At 35.0% G+C, this 20,441-nt stretch overlaps 1 protein-coding gene across 2 annotated transcripts in view; it reads right to left on the bottom strand.

Annotated features, from left to right (window-relative positions):
• RAB3IP (RAB3A interacting protein) overlaps positions 1–20,441 on the bottom strand; it is a 44,428-nt gene that overhangs the window by 14,131 nt on the left and 9,856 nt on the right. The window contains exons 2-4 of one of the 2 annotated variants that reach the window (XM_028111007.2): positions 15,988–16,263; positions 14,781–15,039; positions 4,448–4,543 (exon numbers count right to left, since the gene is read on the bottom strand). In XM_028111007.2, the coding sequence (XP_027966808.1) occupies positions 4,448–4,543; positions 14,781–15,039; positions 15,988–16,238 (606 nt within the window). In that variant the 5' untranslated portion in view covers positions 16,239–16,263. Of the gene's footprint in view, positions 1–4,447; positions 4,544–14,780; positions 15,040–15,987; positions 16,264–20,441 lie in introns of those variants that run through there. The other variant, XM_028111008.2, reaches the window with a different exon arrangement.

Raw genomic sequence — 20,441 nt, 5'->3', positions numbered from 1 at the left:
AGAGGTGTAACCTACACGTAACTGGAGTTCAAGAGGAGAGAAGAGAGCATGAGAAATGAGGCAGAAGTAGTAACTAAAAAGATAACGCACAGGATTTTGCAAACTGACAAAAGACATTAAGTCGTAGATTCCAAAAAAGTGAAAATTTTCCATCACTCTGTTATTCTAAAGGTGAAGATGATACAAGTATCGTCTATACCAGGAGTCAGGAAACTTCTTCTGTGAAGGGTCAGCCAGTACGCAGTTTGGGCTTTATGAGCCAAGCGGTCTCTGTTGAAGTGTGAAAGTAGCCACAGATAACACATTAACAGTGAATGTGGCCATTTCAACAAACATTTATCATCACTGAAATCTGAATTCCAGTTTTCATGTCACAAAGTACTCTTGGTTTTTTCCCCTAACCTCTTAAAAATGCAAAAACCTATCTTAGCTCAGAAGGCTGCACAGAAGTAGCCATAAGCTAGTTCTGCCCTGTAGGTTGTAGTTTGCAGACCTCTGATATAAACATTCATGTCTATTCACTTACAGACTTTGGAAATGGAATTTTCTTCCTATCTGGTTAAGCAGGGATTCAAACGAAGAAGGTGTTTTTTCAAATTCTTTCTTTCTTTAAAATAATGTTTAAACTCAACATCTTCTGATTAATTTGCAAAGACAATTTGTTGGTATGAGAGAAGACAAATTCACTACAGAGTATTCTGGAGAAACCTTCACATAACCAGCAATGGAAATGAAAATTGAGGAAAATGGTTTCATACAGGGAAAGATGTACTTCTTCCATTTGGATCCATATATTTGTAAGTTATCAGCCACATTACATCTGATTTAAAAAAAGGAATTTAGACCAGAACTTCATCTGAATCATAAATTGTTAAAACAAGATTTTCGAAAACAAGGTAACATGATCAAACATACTCTTCTCACTAAATATATACACACACACAATATATTTTAGTGAGAATAATTTTGTGCTATAATAAAAAACTTAGTATTATTGACTTGCTTTTTAAAACTACTGTTTTATAACTTACGTAACACATTAGTGTATATATATAATTTCTAAGTATATATGCTCTTAAAACAGTGCCTACCACATAGGTAACCCTCGATAAATATTACTTATTTTCATCATAATAAAGGTACATGCTCAAATTTTTCTTTTACAGATTGAGTACATGATCTCAACAAAAGTTGGGCATCTATTGGTCTAGGTAAGAAATAATGATGGTTTGTAAAATGCTGTTAGCAATATCACAGTAAAAAGGCAGACGGATTTGCCTTACATTCTGGAGGTACTGTCACAAGATTTTCCTTGTGAATGTGGGATAAAGGAGAGGCCTCAATGAGGACTCCTTTTCTGTGGCCCGAGACAAACGGAAGTACCACTTATGATTTTAATAGTACTTGAAGCAAGGATCAGGGTTATGAATTTGAATCCCAGCATTGCTCCTCAACCTTTTATGCCTCATTGTCTTCACAGACAGCATGACAGTAATTTGCTCTATATGCCTCATAACATTATGAAGAGAAAACTCGGCATCTCATAGACATTTACTAAAACTGGCTGACAAACTGTAAAAGAAAAAAATTTTAAGGCTACCTATCTTTTTCTTTTCCATGTCAAATGAAACTACTTTGTAAAGCATTCTTTCACCTGACTTCATTTTTATATTTATATATCTCAAATATTTTTATATTTATATATCTCAAAATCTGAGACACTAGGTGGGAATATATATACACACACATACATATATATAATTTTAGAATTCTTGTATATAATTTTAAGACCCAACTTTGCTACAAAATGTAATTATATTCAAGATTATTCATACACAACAAATTCCTAATTTGAATTTACATGTTAAGCTTACCAAAGCTATACACATTGTGTTTATTCAAAATAATTTTTAATTCTTAAAAAACTATATATACATATACCTAAAATACAAGCAAAAAATCTTTTCATAAGACAATGGGAAACTGAGATCATGAACACACAACAGACCACAGAAAAACTTCTAGCATCTTTTTACAAAATTCATAAATAACTGGTCTGAATACAATTTTCTTCATTACTGAAATCATCTTTTGTCAGTGTAACTTCTTTCCCAGAAAGTATATATAGTGTCAACGCTATTAGCCATTGTCAGGTCGGGGATAGACCAGGGGCCCAAAACCTTTTTTCTTTTTTTTTTTAGACATACCTTTTCACTTATTGCAAAAACTGCACTTCTGGTCCTTCACATTCTGCTATGGAGAGGGAGAAGTTTCCTCCCATTTGTTTTCTTCCTACTTCATCTAACAGAATATACGTGCAAGTGCAGACAAGAGGAACTAAGCAGGGCTAAAATTATGGGCAGGCCAGTGAGAAGCTTAATATATTTGCTTTCTTATCTAGTATCCATATATCATTATAAAATTCTCTTCTGGCCAGACAATACTGGAAGAAAAAGTCTAAGGTTTCTGTCTATGCCTTCTACAAACAAAAATGTAATAAGTCGTATAGCTCTTGTCCTCTAGTCTTTGATGACTAGCTAACAAAATAATAATCAGTTTTTAAATGTTCATGAAAGAAAATGACCCCCCAAAAAAGACAGAGGACAGGGCAAAGGGGCGTGGAGCAGAGGGGGCATGGAAAACCCACATCTGAAGAAACCCACATGTAACGTGTTAACACTGTTACTTGTAATGATAGAAATGGTGTAATATGCAGTTGGTGGGTTATGACTCTCATGACAATGACCAGGCAAATCAACATGAAAACATGTTATTTGAAGAAAAAAATACAAAATATATTAGGATTACAATTATGTAAGAAAATATGCATACCTCTAAAACTGAAATAGATGTTGTATAAATAAAAATAACAAAAGGGGAAGAAAATTTTCTAAAATCTTTTACTACAAACTTTTAAAAAGAAATTTTTAGAGGAAAAAAAATTATTATCATCTTTTTAAGATTTTATTTTTTTAAGTAATCTCTACACCCAACATGGGGCTCAACTTATGACCTTGACATCAAGAATCACATGCTCTACTGAATGAACCAGCAGGCTCCCCAAAAAGAAATTATTGACAATTGATAATGGCAGTAGTCATTCCAGTAACACATCAACTGTTTTGAACAAGGAACCGTTTTTGTTTTGTTTTTGTTTTTTTTCAAGTAAGCTCTATGCCCAGCAGGGGGCTCAAATTCATGACCTCAAGATCAAGAATCACATGTTGTACCAACTGAGCCAGACAGGTGCCCCTGAATAAGGCACTTTTAAAGGCTCGAGGTCTTAACCCAAAAAGGGCATTCTATGACAGTGGTTCTTAATCAAATTAAGTACTGTCCTCTCCCCGCTTCCCAGGTTTACAACTTATAAAAGTTTTCAAAATGATCAAGGAGTATGACTAGCATTTTGGGGCCAAAGCCAAGTATGATGGTTAATTTTATGTGTCAACCTGACGAGGCCACTGGATGCCCAGGTATTTGGTCAAACATTATTCTGGGTATTTCTATGAAGATGTTTCTGGATGAGATTAACATTTGAATTGGTATGTTAACTAAGGCAGATTGTTCTCCATAATGTGGCTGGGCCACATCCAATCAGCTGACAGCCTAAATAGAACAAAAAGGCTGATCCCCTTGGAGTAGGAGAGAATTTTCCTGCCTTCACACTCCAAGTGAAACATCAGCTCTTGTTGGGTCTCAAGCCTGTCACTCTAGGGACTAGAACTGCACTATGAGTTCTCCAGTTCTCAGGCCTACGGACTTGGACTAGAACTACACCATCAGTTCTCCTGGGTCTCCAGCCTGCTAACTCACCCTGCAGATCTTGGGAATAGTCAGCCTCCATAATCACCTGTGCTCATTCCATTATTATCAGTCTCTTTCTATATACTGTGTATGTATATATACACATCTTACTGGTTCTATTTCTCCGGAGAATCCTGACTATAACATCAGAAATACAAAATGACAATGTCAACGGCACCCATCATGAGAAACACTGCTCAAGCTGGGCAGAAACTGTGGTCCTGTTGGCAGGCTGGAGATAAACAGGTGGGCCTTCTAACAAGTAGATGTGCCTTCTAACACTCCTCAAACCATCATCTCTCAGCTACCTCAAGGGCTTGCTATCTTTGTTGTGGAGTCATATTATAAGATTACCCTAAAGCAGGCCCTAAATACTTGATAAAAACAAAATTAAAATTTACCTCCTTTCTTTCCACGTAGGCATTTTTAAACAACCCCGATACTGGTAGCCCACAGGGTCTTTTCCTTTTCCCATCATTTTAAGTTGTAGACTCTACATTTCTTAAAGATTTACTTTTTCTTAGATGACTTATAAATTATGTGTGAAGCTAAGCATATCTTTTCCAAGATTCCCTCAAAAAACAATTCTATCAATATATAAAAATCAAGATGTTGCTCTTGGCCAAGACGTAAAGAGACCAACCTCAAACAGACTAGCTGTGAGTTCCTCCAATTCCTGTCCAAGTTGATCTCGTACTTTAGAAAGCCTTTCACACTCTTCATCTTTTAACTTCAGTTCCTATGAGAAATCGATCATTTTATTTTGAATTTCCATAGTTTGAAGTTAGATTCAGCAGACTATATAATCTTTACTAATAAAATTACAAAGTATTAATACTCTCCCCTCCTACAATGTTCACACTGAAAATGTTTATTTAGCACTTGCTCTGTGGAAGACAATCAGGCAAATCTAAAATTATAAATAATTCTAACTCACATATTAAATTTTCATGTTTCTTCCATGAGACATCCAAAGATTAAGTGTGATTATATATTACATGTGAAAATAAACAATTAAATGACTTCATTCTTTTTTCCCTTTTCTCTGAACATATTTGTTTCCATCAAGCAAGGAATTTAATTGCATTTATCCATTTCAATAAAAACTCAGTGGGGTTTTTTCATATTTACTTTAAAATTTGTTCACTCATAGATAACTTTATGTACCAAATGGCAATTAGTCTAAAATTTCCACTAGGAGACTATACCCATTTAGTACTGCAACCAGAGGCAAATGATACATATTTGCACTTTAAGAAAAATGTTAACAATAAAATCACACCCTCATTTATACATGACTTCTCAAAAGGTATCAAGTAGATGTTTAAAAAATCCTTTAAGACATAAATAATATGCAATTTTGTATGTTGCCCTAAATTAATCTTTCAAATTTTGGGATTAAAAAATCCAAGCTTCCTATATATTGGTCACAATTACATTAATAAAATAATGGGTTAGTTGTATTGTACTTGTGATAGGAGCATAGTTTTTGAATCCCCCCAAGTCAACTCCTGAAAACCAAATATACCAACTGAAATATCAGAAGAACCCAAAGACCACATCATCAACAACACTAGGTAAGGGAATCCCCACAAATCTTAGACTACGAGAGAACGTGGCTACACTGCCAAGACAGCGGGATCAGCAACTATGCGGAAGGGACAGCATGAAGCAGAAGGGACTACAGAGGTATCCTACGAAGCCTCAAAACCCAAAAATCATTACATTTACCCCAAAAGAGAGGACTTGACCTTAGTGGAAACTGGGAGAATATGAGAACAAATGGAGAAAAAGGAAAAGGGCTCCACAGGCTCCAAGCTGCAGGTGGAGTACGAAACCCTACTTGCAGTCCTGAAGCAGCAAACAGTACGGTAAAGCCCTCAATTCTCAGAAACTGCAGAGCATCCAGCAAAGAGACCCTTCCAGGACACAGCCCACCCCAAGGGGAAAATTCATGGAATCTGAAACCAAACTGCATGGCAGGAATAATGGAGACGGAGAGAGAGAAGGCTCAGACATCAAAGGAGAGAGAGGGTGGCAAGGTTCCAAAGCAAACGGATCACAGAAGGTAGTATAAAAGTATTTTTCTTCTATTTCTAGAAATATCATTTCTAGACATAATGTTAAACCTGTAAAGTTTACAGAGACACTGGGCTAGAGGAGAAAACCTTCTTGAAAAAAGCTTACCTCCAAGAGACAGAAGTGGCTACACAGATACACCAATAACAACGGAAGGGAAAGCTCTTGAACATAAAATTGAGAAAGCTATCTTGGGTTTATTCTACTCCTTCACAGGAGCCTCCTCCTAACAGTCCAGGGAAATCCAATCCATTTAAACATGGAAAACAAACACAAATATGTGAAGCTACCATAATAAAAAAAGTTTAAAGGCAAAGCTAAGTCACCTCTATAAGGTAAAGACAATCAGACTGGTATTAAATGTCAATAGCATCTTATGCTAGAAAACAACAGAATACCATTTTGAAGATACTCAAAAAAATGGGAAATGAGGATTTTATATCCAGCCAAAGTGTCCTTCAAGTCCAAGGCCAGAGACAAAGAATTATAAACCTGTAAAACTCTAGAGAATATCTCTTGTATTAAGCATGACTCGGTGATCGAGTAAAGAACAGAGATTCACATAATCCAGAAGAAGCTGGTGAAGCTTTAACACTAAGGACTGGGGGTGAGAAGCAAATACATTTCACTGTAGAACTACAACTAAAAGATGGGCATATCAAGGGAATGAAAAGACAAGCCAGAGACTGGAGAAAATATTTGCAAAAGATGTATCTGATAAAAGACTGTTATAAAAAATATACAAATTCTTAAAACTCAACAGTAAGAAAACAAACAACCCGACTGAAAGATGGGCAAAAGATCTGAACAGACACTTCAAAGAAGATATAGGGAAGGCAAATACACATATGAAAAGATATTCCATATGTCATCAGAGAAATGCAAATTAAAACAACAATGATACACGCTGATTAGAATGGCCAAAATCCAGAACACTGACAATACCAAATGCTGACAAGAATGGGAAGCAATAGGCACTCTCATACATTGCGACTGGGAATGCAAAATGGCATAGCTATTTTAAAAGACAGTTTGGCCGTTTTTTAATCAAACTAAACAGACTCTTACCATATGGTCCAGCAATCGCACTTCTTAGTATTTACCCAAAGGAGCTGAAAACTTATGTCTACACAAAAACCTGCATACAGATGTTTATACATTCATAATTGCTAAAACTTGGAAATAACTAAAATGTCCTTCAGCAGGTGAATGAACAAACTCTAGTACATCCAGATAATGGAATATTCTTCATTAAAAGGAAATAAGCTACCAAGTCATGAAAAGACATGGAGGAAAATAAATGCATATTATTAAATAAAAGAATCCAATCTGAAAAGGCTACATCCTGTATGATTCCAACTATATGACATTCTGGAGAAAGTAAAACTATGGAGACCATAAAAAGATCAATGGTTGTTAGCATTTAATGGGTGGGGAGGACTAAATGGACTATAGAGGATTTTTAGGGCAGTGAAACTATTCTGGATAATACTACAATGGTTGATACATGTCATTATACACTTGTCAAAAACCAACAGAACATACAACAAAGGGAACCCTAATATAAACTCTGGACTCGGGGGGATAATGATATGCCAATCTACGGTCATCAATTATAGTAAGTGTAAAATTCATAGTGTTGAGGGGCTGTGCAAATGTGGGGACAGAGTGAATGGGAACCCTGTACCACCGTCTCAATTTTACTATGAACTTAAAACTGCTCTAAAAAATAGTCTATTTTTTAATAGGGATAAAGCTGACAAAACAGCTATTTAAATGTTATAAGCTTTAGAAATATAAAAATAACACAAACTATAAGAGAAAGATGAAATTAAATTCATAAATTTCTTAAATATTAATGGGAGGTAAAGGGCTATAACTTGAGAGGCACAACTCCAGTAGTATAAACCTAAATATATCTAAGGGCATAGAGATTAACTCTAAGGTAAATTGACTAAAATCAAATGATGTAAGAGAAAAACAGTAACCAGGTAAGTTTAGTATTGCTTATGGTAGGGCACAAAGGCAGTATCTAAAGGCCAAGACAGATAGATAGACAAACTTCGATTAAAGAAAGGTAACAACTAGAATGGAAATCAAACCTTCCAAAACACCAAAGAGGAGGAGGACACAAAGAAAACAGAGCACATCGGAAGAGGTCTGTAGACACACACTAGACATTTGAAAGCCCTGTGACAGAAACAAACATAGCATGTTTCTTTATCAATAAATGTGCACAGATGTAACTCACCTAATTAAAAAGAAAATAATTTTCAGATTGGCTTAAAAAAAGCAAAATCCATCTCTATGCTCTAGATAAGAGACATACCTAAAACGAAGTGTCTTCAGACAGATTAAAAATAAAAGAATGGACAGAAATATACTAAAAAATATAATACAAATAAAAATAAAATAGGAATCTGAATCTTGATATCAGACTAGACAGAATACAGGGCAAAAATCATTGAAAACAAAAAAACTTCATAATGCTTGAGACCACAATGCAAAATGAAAACTTTAATAAGATACTGCCACATACAAAAACACAAAGGTAGTCCTAAACAAACAGGAAGGACATACCATGTTCTTGAGTAAAAAGACATCATAAAGATGCCAATTCTCCCTGAGTTAATTTATAAATCTATAACTGCATAAATTTAATGCTAGGTTCTTTCAAACTCTAAAATTGCACTATTTTATAATTACATATGGAAACTAAGTCAATTCATTCAACATTTCCTGCTAGGTGGTCACTATGGTAATCCTCAAGCTACAAAACCAAGTAAGATACTGCTCCCTGAGAAATCTGCACAATCAGTTAGAGCAATACATATGTCATTCATGAAGGCAAAATTCTTGAATAGCTCCCTATCATCTATCAAAGTGGTATAAGCCTCACCCTAAATACTAAAAGCCCTCGACAACACGTGCTCAATTTCCCTTTTCAGAGTTTTCTGGGAGAAATCCATACTCTAAATACTCTAGATCCATACTCTAAAGCTAGAATTTAAACTGATCTGATTCACTGGTTTCACTCCCCAGCCTGAGCCCATCTGTCTGGTCTAATCTCTTCCCCATCAATATCTGACTACTTTCTCTCTATGCTTTGAGATCTATCCTCAACCTACCTCTATGAAGTTGAAATTGTATTTCATGTGAATATTTTTTTTAGAATTTGTACTTTTCATGATCAGAATCTTATATTGTAATATAGTTATTGAAAATTCATTCCTCCAACAAACATTAATTTTGTGTTGCTAGAATGTTAATTTTTCTGTTAGCATCAGGCATTCATCTAGGTGCTGGAGACACAAAAAAGGAGTGAGACCCAGTTAATGATTTTTACAAATAGCTTGTTGAGGGTAGCAAATCTTTAAACAGATTCCCAGGGCAATTTGATAAGGGCTACAGTAGTGATGTATAAACACCAGAAAAAGTAGGAGTTTACCAAATGTAGAGGAAGGAAAGAGTAGGTTTTATGATGAGAAGGGATGTACACCACAAAAAGATAATGCCAGAAAATTAGGTTTATGGCCCATCCTAAAAAGCACTGGCTTGGAAATCAGGTCCTCCTTTAAAGACAAGGGGAGATTATCTCAAGGCCATGGGAAGTCACTGAAGGATTTTAAACAGGAAAGCAACAATCAGATTTGCAATTCAAAACTGTTACTCTGAAGTATGGTGAGGTTGCTGAGGTTTAAAATTAAAAAAAAAAAAAAGACTAGAGAAAAGAAAGACAGTTCACTGATTACTGCTGTATTTTAGGCAATAGATACAAATTTAGAGTGGTTGTACCAGAGAAAAGAAATTTGAGAGATATTCAAGACAGAATATCAGGACTCTGATCAAGTATATTCCATCAAACTTAAGTCTGTGGTTTTTAAGATAAACATTTTTATATCAAGAAAGAAAAAATGCTGTCAATGAAACTACGATACGATTTTTTTTTCACTAGAATTTTCATTTTATACTTACAGTGAGAACTCTTTTAAGCTGATTTTTTTTTTAATACCTTTATGTTTCAGTGTCCTATCATAGTGAGGTCATTTTGAAGTTATTTAAGCCAGTAATTAAGACCAACAAATACAGAACCCAACTCACATAATTCAATTGTCTTAATCACAACATGAACAACTAAGACCATGTTCACACACAAGTAGGCAATGATGAGTGTCATGATGGTTAATATGGGAAAAAAATGTACAATTCAAATCAGTGAAACATGAACATGTATACATGTCTTTTCTCCCCAACTAGTAAACACCTAAAGACAGGGTCAAATCTAGTTTATTTTTGCCCCCTAAAGGGCCTTGTACAATGTTGTTAGTACTATGACAGAGAACTATATCTGTTTATGAAAGAACATTGTACATGTTTATGAACATCCATGGCCACAAAATTGGTAGGACCATGCTGAATATGAATTTGACACAGATAATGTGTTTCTGAGTGACTTTATCTGGCTGCAAGCTATTCCACTGAATTTTATTTTCCAAGTTATTTCATTCTCTTTTAAGGAAAAATAATTAAAAATTGGAAGTAACACATTATACCAGTAGGTATCACACTTAGCAAATACAAGAATGAACAAGGGAGTTTATTAAAAATGCATTACCCTCAAGCCTCAACACAGTAATTTTATTTCAGCAGAATCTGGGGTAAAGTCCAGGAAACAACCTTTTAATAAAGGTAAACTAAGGCCCAACTTCTACCTCAGAAGTCCATCAAAACTGGTCTTCAGCAATGACCTGTGGAAGGCCAAATAAGTGAAGAACTACATCATCTCTGGAATCCCTGCACCTCAAAATCAATGATCACATGGGTATTCCCCCTATACACAGTATGGATTTTTTGCCGGGGAGTTATTGCCCAGCCAGGGACTACATTTCCCAGCCCACCACACATATAAGTATCAGCAGAAAACTGGTTTGCACCAATGGAATGTGAGCAAAAGTATGCGTCACTTCCCCTATACACAGTATGGATTTTTTGCCAGGGAGTGATTGCCCAGCCAGGGACTACATTTCCCAGCCCACCACACATATAAGTATCAGCAGAAAACTGGTTTGCACCAATGGAATGTGAGCAAAAGTATGCGTCACTTCTAAGCCAAGGCTTTTTAGAAACAGGTGTGCCTTTTCCAAGCTTTCCTTTCCCTTCATCTCATTGGTGAGGTACAGATAACAATAAAATTTGAAAAGATTACAAAGATCCATGACAGAAAAAACACAGATCCCTGAATTATTTCATAAAGAACTGTGTATCAACTATGTGCATCTGCTGCAGAATGCTCAATAAATAAAAATTAACTTCTTTTAGATGAAGTCACTAAAATTTAGGGGTTGCTTACAAGCAGCTAGCATGTCCCTAATATGTGTGTTTATTCTACAATAATGTAACTATACACACATGTATATATTCATTTAATCAACAAAATGTATTAAGAACCCATTATGTGTTCAAAATATAATCATGAGCAAAAAACACTTGCAATCTTTATCCTCATGAAGCTCAAAATTATTGGAGCATGTGTGTAAATGTATGTTTTTGTGTTAGGGTTACTGGGATGGTGCAGAATAAACAATACAAACAGAAATAGAACTTTGATTCCCAATCAAGATAGAGTAACAGGGATCATATTTACAACCCCATCTGACACAAGTAAAAAACTGGAAAAAATACATAAAACAATTTTTAAGACACTAGGCACCCAGCAGCAGACAGTGATCTTCCAAATATGAGAAACAAATTAGGTGAGCCCTATGATTTGGCCCAGCTTATCACCCAAAAAGATGAAAGCATTATTACACAAGGATTAAAACAGTTATTAAACTGAATTTCATATGTTTGAGAAGCTAGAGGAAAGACTAAACTTATTAAAAAGAGCAAAAAATATTAAAAAGACCCAAATCAAACTTCCAGAGATGAAAACCACAATGTCTGACATAAAAAATACACTGTATGGGATTTACAGATTAAATCTGCAGAAGAAAGGAGTGACACTGAAGAGACTGCAACAGAAACTATCCACAATGAAACAAGGAGAAAAAAAAAATTAAAACATAAATGAACAGAGCACCAGTGGGCTATGGGACAACTTGAAGCAGTCTCTTGAATGTGTAATAGGAGTCTGGAAGGAGAGCAGAGACAGGGGCGGTAATGTAAAAGTTTTTTAAGAAATAATGGTCCACACTTCCCAAATTCAATGAAAATTAACAAACTACAGATTTGAGAAGTTCAACAAACCTTAAGTACAAGAACCATGAAGAAAACTACACCAAGGTACACCATAATCAAACTGCTTAACAGCCAGTGCTAAAGAGGAATCTCACATCACAGGCAGAGGACAAAAGGTAACACCTCACTTCTTGTGAAAAACAGTGCAAGCTAGAAGACACTGGAGCAACATCTTTAAAGTACTAAAAGGAAAAACTATCAACCTAAAATTCTTTTGAAAGTATCTTTCAAAAACAAAGGTGGGGAAAAGATACCTTTTCAGATACATAACAACTAAAAATAATTTATCACCAGCAAACATACACAACAAAAATGTTAAAAGATGTCCTCCTGGTAGAAGAAAAATAATTATCAGATGGAAATCAGGATTCACGTGGTTAAATGAAGAGCGATGGAAATGGCAGCTACATGGGTAAATATAAAGATTGTTTTATCATCTAAATCTCTTTAAAAGATAATCATTCACTGCAAAAATAGTAACAATGCATTGCAGAGTTTAAACATGAACAAGTGAAATATATGACAACTGTAGCACAAAGGCTACAGACTTTTGTAAGGTTCTTACATTATATGAGAGGTAGTATTACATCATCAGAAGGTAGAGAGGAATAAGTTAAATATGCAAACTATAAACCCTAAAGTAACCACTGAATTACCACAACAAAGATATATAGCTAATAAGCCAAAGGAGAGAAGATAAAAATCATAAAAAAAAAAATGTGGAATTAATCCAAAAGAAGGCATAAAAGAAGGAAAAAGAAGAAAAAGGAATAGATGGAACAAACAGAAAACAAAACAGTACAATGGCAAATTTAAACCAAACCATATCAATATCACATTAAATGTAAATGGTCTAAATATACCAATTAAAAGGTAGAGATTACTGGAATGGATAAAAAAGCAAAACCTAATCATTTATTACCTGCAAGAAACTCACTTTACATAGGAAGACAAAAATAGGTTAAAGGTACAAGAATAGAAAAATGGTAACTATCTGACCTCTCTTAAAAGAATAATCAGAATAAAGAGAATGGCTGTAGACATAATTTTGATTCACAAGTTGCTATAATTCAAGAAATACTTTCATATTCAAGAGACATTTTCAAGCCTTGAGCTCTAAGTATTAATACTATCGTGTACTCTTCATAATTCACCATATGTATGTGTTCACATGTCATTTTTATTTCAATTACCTCAACAGGAACTCAATACAGCAAATTGAAGATTTCAAAAGAAACTCCCAACTTGAGCTAAAAAACTAGCAATCTGTTCTGATCAATAAAGAACCACCAAAGTATTCTCAATGATGGATATACATACATGCTCAATAGTTTACCTCTATATAAACTGTGATTTCACTTAATACTGTATATTAAAACAACAGAGTGTGATCCAGATGACAGAAGCCAAATACAATCACATCTCAGCACACCCCTTCCCTCTGGAAAAAGATAAAATGGCTATTAATTTTTCTTTATGATAAAATATATTTAATCAAAATGTTTTAACATATCTGCATGGCTATTTAGTTATCAGCCATTCACTGAAGCATTAATAAGAAGACATATATGCCAGCCATCGTATTATATTATGCTAAGCACCAGGGATACAAAAATCAATGTTACACTCTTAAGAGACAAGTCTGGTAGCAAAGACGGTGGGAATATATGTTTGTGAAATGTCATAACATGCTAAAAATCGCACATATAAAATGTCCTATCTTCTCAAGTTTCTAAACGTGAATTGGTCCATTTGACCCAAGTTGTCAAATTCATATTATTCCTTTATTGTATTTTTGACATCTGCAGCAACTGCAGTGATATCCTGCTTCATTCCAGCTACTGATAATTTGTCTTTTGTCAGTCTTGTTAGATGTTTGTCAGTTTCACTGATTTTTTTTTTAAAGAATCAGCACTTTCATTTTCTCTAGCTTTTCGATTGTCAATTTCATTGATTTCTGCTCTTTATTCCTTCCTTCCTTCTGCTTGCTCTGATTTTGCTATTTTTTCCTAGGTTCTTAAAGTGAGAGCTTAGAATGCTGATTTAAGACTTTCCCCTTTTTCTAATTATAAATATTTGGTGCTGTAAATTTCCCTCTGAAATTTAATTACACTCACATAAAAAGAATAAGACATAGCCACAAATTTGGGAATAGACAGCAGGAACTTTAAAGATGACCAAATGGGAAATACAACAAACTACCAAGAAAAGAAAATTCTCCAAGATAAGATACAGAAAATATTCAAGCCCAGCTGAATGGCAAAGGTAATTATTACTAAACAATTCCTCAAAACAAAATGACTTGGACTAACTGACTTCAAGTGAAGGACCATAAAGTCAAGCACAAGAAGGGGAAAACCCACACATGGAACATAACCCACAAAATTTGCATTAATGATAAGTAAGACAGGGAGCAGGCAATGTAGGTAACACAAAAAGAGTTTCAGATTCTCATTTTTCCAGTGAGTACTCTTAGATGAGCTTCTTTACTAATCCATCAATTTCACAGATGCCTAGATGCTGCCCAACAGGAACTGAGGCTGTACACATGGGAAGATAAATGTAGAACTGCAATGACTTCATTTGGGTTGCCCCACATCATGAACACATGTTAATTTCAAATACAAAACAATGAAGAATAAAGCATCTTTTTTGCTTACCCTCTGAGCTTTTGCAAGTTCTTCTTTCAATCTTTCATAGCCCTTTTCTCTGACTTCCAAAACAGATGGGCTTCGTAAACGGGACAGACTATCAGTACTCAACCCAAAAATATCATCATTGCCTTCATAAGCCTCTGTTATAGTAGCACCCTGTAAAAACTCCCTCTCTGCATTACAGTTGTCCTTTCTGGTAGTTAATTTAGTTAACCCAGCTGTGACTCCAGAGGTAGAACAAGGTGCTGGATCTGTAACATGGATGCTGTAAAGATAAATTCAGAAAACATCAGCATATGCTCACACAGACCTGGCATAAACACAAAGGTCTAGAACTGCACTATCCAGTGTAATAGCCACTATCTTTAATTAATAGCATTAATTTAAAAATTAACTTATAAATTATTAATTAAAAATTAAAATCAGTCAAAGCTAAAGCGAACATATTTCAAGTCTAGCAGCCACATGCAGCCAATGCTTATCGCATTTTCATCATCACAGAAAGTTCTATTTAATAGTGCTACTCTAGGGGTGCCTGGGTGGCTCAGTCGGTTAAGTGTCTTGAGTCTTTGGCTCAAGTCATGATCTCAGGGACCTGGGATCAAGCCCCATATCCAGCTCCCTGCTCGGCCAGGAGCCTGCTTCTCCTTCTCCCTCTGCCCACCCCCGCCCCCCAGCTTGTGATCGCTCTCTGTCAAAACATAAACAAAATCTTTCAAAAAAAAAAACATAGTGCTACTCTAGAACAGGGGTCAGCAAACTAAATGCAGGCTAAATCCAGACTGCTACCTGTTTTGCAAGGCTCATAAGCCAAGATTTATTTTTACATTCTCAAATGGTAAAAAAAAAAAATCAAAATAATAATATTTTGTGGCATAGGAAAATTATATGAAACTCAAAATTCAGAGTCCATATGTAAAGTCTGATTGGAATTTATTCATTTATGTACTGTCTGCAGCTGCTTTCACACTTTAACAGCAGAACTGAAGAGCTGTAACAGAGACTATATGGCCGACAAAGCCTAAAATATTTACCACCTGGCCCTTTACATAAAAAGTTTGCTGACCCCTGCTCTTGAACATTAACAGGTATTGCTCCTCTTCATGGACGAGCTTATTCAAAATTTCTAAAATATTAAAACTTTAGGCAACCAAGCAAACTGTCCCTTTGTTTAGCATGATACTCCAAAATAAGGATCTTCACGATCTCCTACCTGATATTAGATATTTCTGCACAATTTAAACGTCTGGGGGATGAATACACGGGTTGTGTGGGAAGGTCGGAAACATCTAAGGCATTAGCCTGAATAGGAGCAGAGCACAGAGCTGAAGGATGTGGCCGATAGATGACACTTGGTGAGGTAGTCTGCTCTTGAGTTCCTGATTCATACACACCAAGAAGGTCTGGAGAAGTAGGCGAAGCAAGGTTTACTTCATGGAAGCCTTCCAAGGGGTCATTAGCCATAGCAAAAGCCTCATCATAAGATAACCTATGTTAAAACAAAAAGCAGGCTGTTATTTTGATAGTGATATTTAAAATTAAATTAAGACAAATAACTTATAAAATGTGTCTAACAGTCCATTATAAAGTATAAACTTAAAAGAGCAAAGAAAAAATACCATTATCATTTAACATTTATTAAGTGACCTCAGAGTATAAATACTACAAAAGGCAAACAATCTAACTTGAAATAAACTTGAAAGTTATAGCTAATGCTGTTAAACTGAGTAAATTATAAGTACAATGAGGAAGAAATAAAAATTTGCTTGAAATTTTTAACTTTTCTATCATATGACATTGGTTAGAGTAAGTAAGAGAAGCAGTAAAGATATGTACATACACACACATGCTTGGAATGAGATATTTGCATTGCACTATACAGTTGACACTTGAACAACAGCGGTTGGGGCACCAAATCCCCACACAGTCGAAAATCCGCATATAACTTTTGACTCCCCCAAATCTTAACTACTGTTACCCTCCTGTTGACCAGAAACCTTACCGATAACATAAACAGTCAACTAAATACATATTCTGTACTTATATGTATTATATATTGTATTCTTACAATAAAGCTAGAGAAAATATTAAGAAAATCATATGGAAAATACATTTACGGTGCTGTATTGTATTTATCCAAAAAAATCCACATATAAGTGGAGCCATATAGTTCAAACTCATGTTGATTAAGGATCAACTGATAATTTCAAATTTAGGTAAGAGTTGCAGAGTCTTTATATACCTTTCACCCAGATTATGAAACTGTTAACATTTTGGACCATTTGAGAATAGGTTTTGCAGACATGATGCCCATTACTGCTTAATATCTCAATATATATATTTTAAGTACAGAAGGACATTTTCCCGTCTAACCACAAAACCATCAAAATCAGGAAGTTAACACTGATCGATATGACCATCCAATCAACAGACTCCAGTCAAATTTCATGGACTGTCTCAATAATGGTCTTAACTTATAAGTCCAGGATCCAATCTAGGATAATGTGTTGTCTTTCTCTAAGCCTTAAATTTCTCCTCTGATGGGATAAGAATGGGAATGACAACACTCTCTCCATTCTCCAGAGTGCTGTAAGGATTCAGAGGGACAATCCAAATAAAGTACTTAGTAGTGTGCTGTGTACTTGGCACACAGTATGGCCTCAATAAACATCTGTTACCATAGTCAGCCATTAGCAATAACATGTACCCTTCAGTTTCTCCATAAGGAAAAGGTATTTCATAACTACACAATTACATCACAAAGGTTACATTAAAACTAAAAAGTGTACCACTCAAATTTTTCACTTGAAGAATGTAAATCTTATAAATCCTTTATTGATTTTCCAGTGTCTACAGAATAAAGTCCAAATTTAACAGCCTGAAAATCAAGTCTTCTATGATCGGAACCCAAACTCTCTTCCCAACTTTTTCCTTCCTACAATAAAAATGTGCTAATCACGAGTGATAGCAGAACTTCCTAAATTCCCAAACACAAGCACCAATGTAGCACCTAATTTCTTCATAATACAAAAAGTTTCAATCATTAAACTGAAAAATTCTACTCTTTCATATCCTTAATAAAAAGTGTTTAAAATAAGACAAGTAAGAGGGACTCCTAGGTGGCTCAATCGGTTAAGCATCTGCCTTCAGCTCAGGTCATGATCCCAGGGCTCCGGGATCGAGTCCCACATTGGGCTCCTTGCTCAGCAGGGAGCCTGCTTCTCCCTCTGCCTGCTTGTGCATGTGCACACTCTCTCCCTCTTTCCCTCTCTCTGACAAATTATTTCTTTAAAATAAAATAAAATAAGACAAGTAGACAACAAAAAGCCTGCAGTAAAGCTGGGAAAAAAGAGAAGTGACCCAATATTTATACTCTTTCAAAAGTACAATTACAACATGTCACAAACCTTCAAGGATATATATGGACAATGAAAACTATAACTATTAAATCTGCAACTGCCAAATTTCAAATCCAATCAATGTTTTCTTTGTTGCAGCAAACAGTCTGAGTCCTCAAAATGAAACTAATTCTTGTTTTTTCACCCAAAATATTCACTTGCCAAATGGAAGAGCATCTTAACAAGGAACTTAAAGTGTTTAATGCTCAATTTATTATTTTTCATCCAAAAGAATATTTTTCAATCCTTATTCACAATACAAACAAACCAAACATCCAACCCTGAAAATTTCATTTTCACTTGAATATAATTTACTGATCAATTCACTTTGAAGTTGAAAATAGGTTTTCATTAAACTTTGACATTTTATCAGTAACTATTTGGTACTTCCTTTCTTTTAATTCACATCTTTACACCTTACAAGTTTACTGAATCATAGAATGCAAAAGCATTTGCATTTCTGGAAATGCAAAATGGTACAAATCCTATGGAGAAAAATTAGACAATATCTGGCAAAATGACATATTCATTACACCAACATGCCCACTTTCAGGGCTTTACCTCAAAGATAAACTAAGGGGCGCCTGGGTGGCTCAGTCGTTAAGCAACTGCCTTCTGCTCAGGTCATGATCCCAGGGTCCTGGGATCGAGCCCTGCATCAGGCTCCCTGCTCCGCAGGAAGCCTGCTTCTCCCTCACCCACTCCCCCTGCTTGTGTTCCCTCTCTCGCTGTGTCTCTCTCTGTCAAATAAATAAAATCCTTAAAAAAAAAAAAGATAAACTAAAATAAAGAACAGATACATGCATAACGCTAGCAACATTAGCAAAAGACTGACTACGGTCTTGTTGTAACAAAAGACTCAGTGAGCTAATGTACATCTTCATAAGGAAGCACTATACAATTGTAAAAAGAAATGAATCATATCTACATACTGCTATGAAGGGACCTTAAGGATATACTGACAAATTAAAAAACAAGATAAATAACTATGCACAGGAAGCTATCTTTTACCTAAGAAAGGAGAAAATACAAATTTATTTCTATGTACACATATAATCGTAATTGTATGTGTATATATGACATATAGATGTATTACTATGCGTACAGACTTACATTTAAGAAGTGGAAGGATAAACCAAAAACTAATAGAAACAGGGAACCTACAGGAAGAGGGAGAGAACAAGAGGAGGAGACAGGCATAAAGCTAGACTTTTCCAAATGGACCTTGCCTTGTAGATTTGAATTTGCGCTTAGAACCATGTAAGTGATAAAACAATACTAAATTTTAAAAAGGAATGCCTAAAAATAAAACAAATAAACTTAGCTGTGTATTGAGACAGTAGCTTAACACAGAAAAGAGCTATTGCAAGTGGATTTAAAACATAAAATTGTACACGCTTACCGAATATATTCTAAAGACAAAAGGATGTGAAGAAAGTTAACTATTTTCAGTAATCATGTTAATATTGCTGTTATAAAACTATAATATTAAGGAAATAAGTTATTATGTTAATGTCATTCAGAATTAAGATTTTAGCATACGAGAAGAGATACAAATATAAAATCAAAGAAGTAAAAACTCTGAAGTTCTAAATATGAATCCATCAGGAAAAAAATTTCTATTAAAACAAAAAATTCCTAAATTTATCCACTGGGGTGGTAATAACAACGGTAACCAACTCCGGAGCAACGAGTAAGTACCCCTTGTGCCCAACGTAATACCATTTCCTACAAAAAAAGAACAAGGGCTCCTCAGAGAAAATGGCTGATTTCCAGGCCAAGGGCAGTAATGTACAAAAAGACCCTGGAACATCCTTGTTATACCAGGAAGCAAGAAAGCTATCAAAGACTACTGGAGTGGTATCAAAAGGATTCCCACTAACCAAAGATAGGACAATCTGAACATCAAAAAGATAGTATCTGTAAGGAACTGAAACAAAAATATTTTTAAATCGTTGAATTCATGATGATACTAAAAATAAAAACAAAATCTCACTGGTCCCCTTTGATAAGTGCTAGGGAGTCAATTCATTACTTTGAAAACTGGTAAAGTTAAAGAATCAGGTACAAGTAGGAACTAATGAGAAAGCCCTTTCAAGGGCTTTTTGGGCATGTCTAAGGAATGAAAGCAAAGCATTTATGGAGAATACAAATATGCTATAAACTGAAGCAAAAGTTGTGAATATAAAATGCAAGTCTCAAAGAGAGGTGGGTTTGAAACCTGCTTCTGTCAAATTATTGGGCCAACCTGTGCCTAGGTTCTCTCATC

The sequence above is a fragment of the Eumetopias jubatus genome, unplaced genomic scaffold (genome assembly GCF_037043125.1).
Source record: "Eumetopias jubatus isolate StellerSeaLion01/CBP00866 unplaced genomic scaffold, mEumJub1_p1.0 scaffold_8, whole genome shotgun sequence".
Lineage (NCBI taxonomy): Eukaryota > Metazoa > Chordata > Mammalia > Carnivora > Otariidae > Eumetopias > Eumetopias jubatus.
The sequence above is the reverse complement of the archived record's forward strand: the minus strand, read 5'-3'. Positions and strand labels throughout refer to the sequence as shown.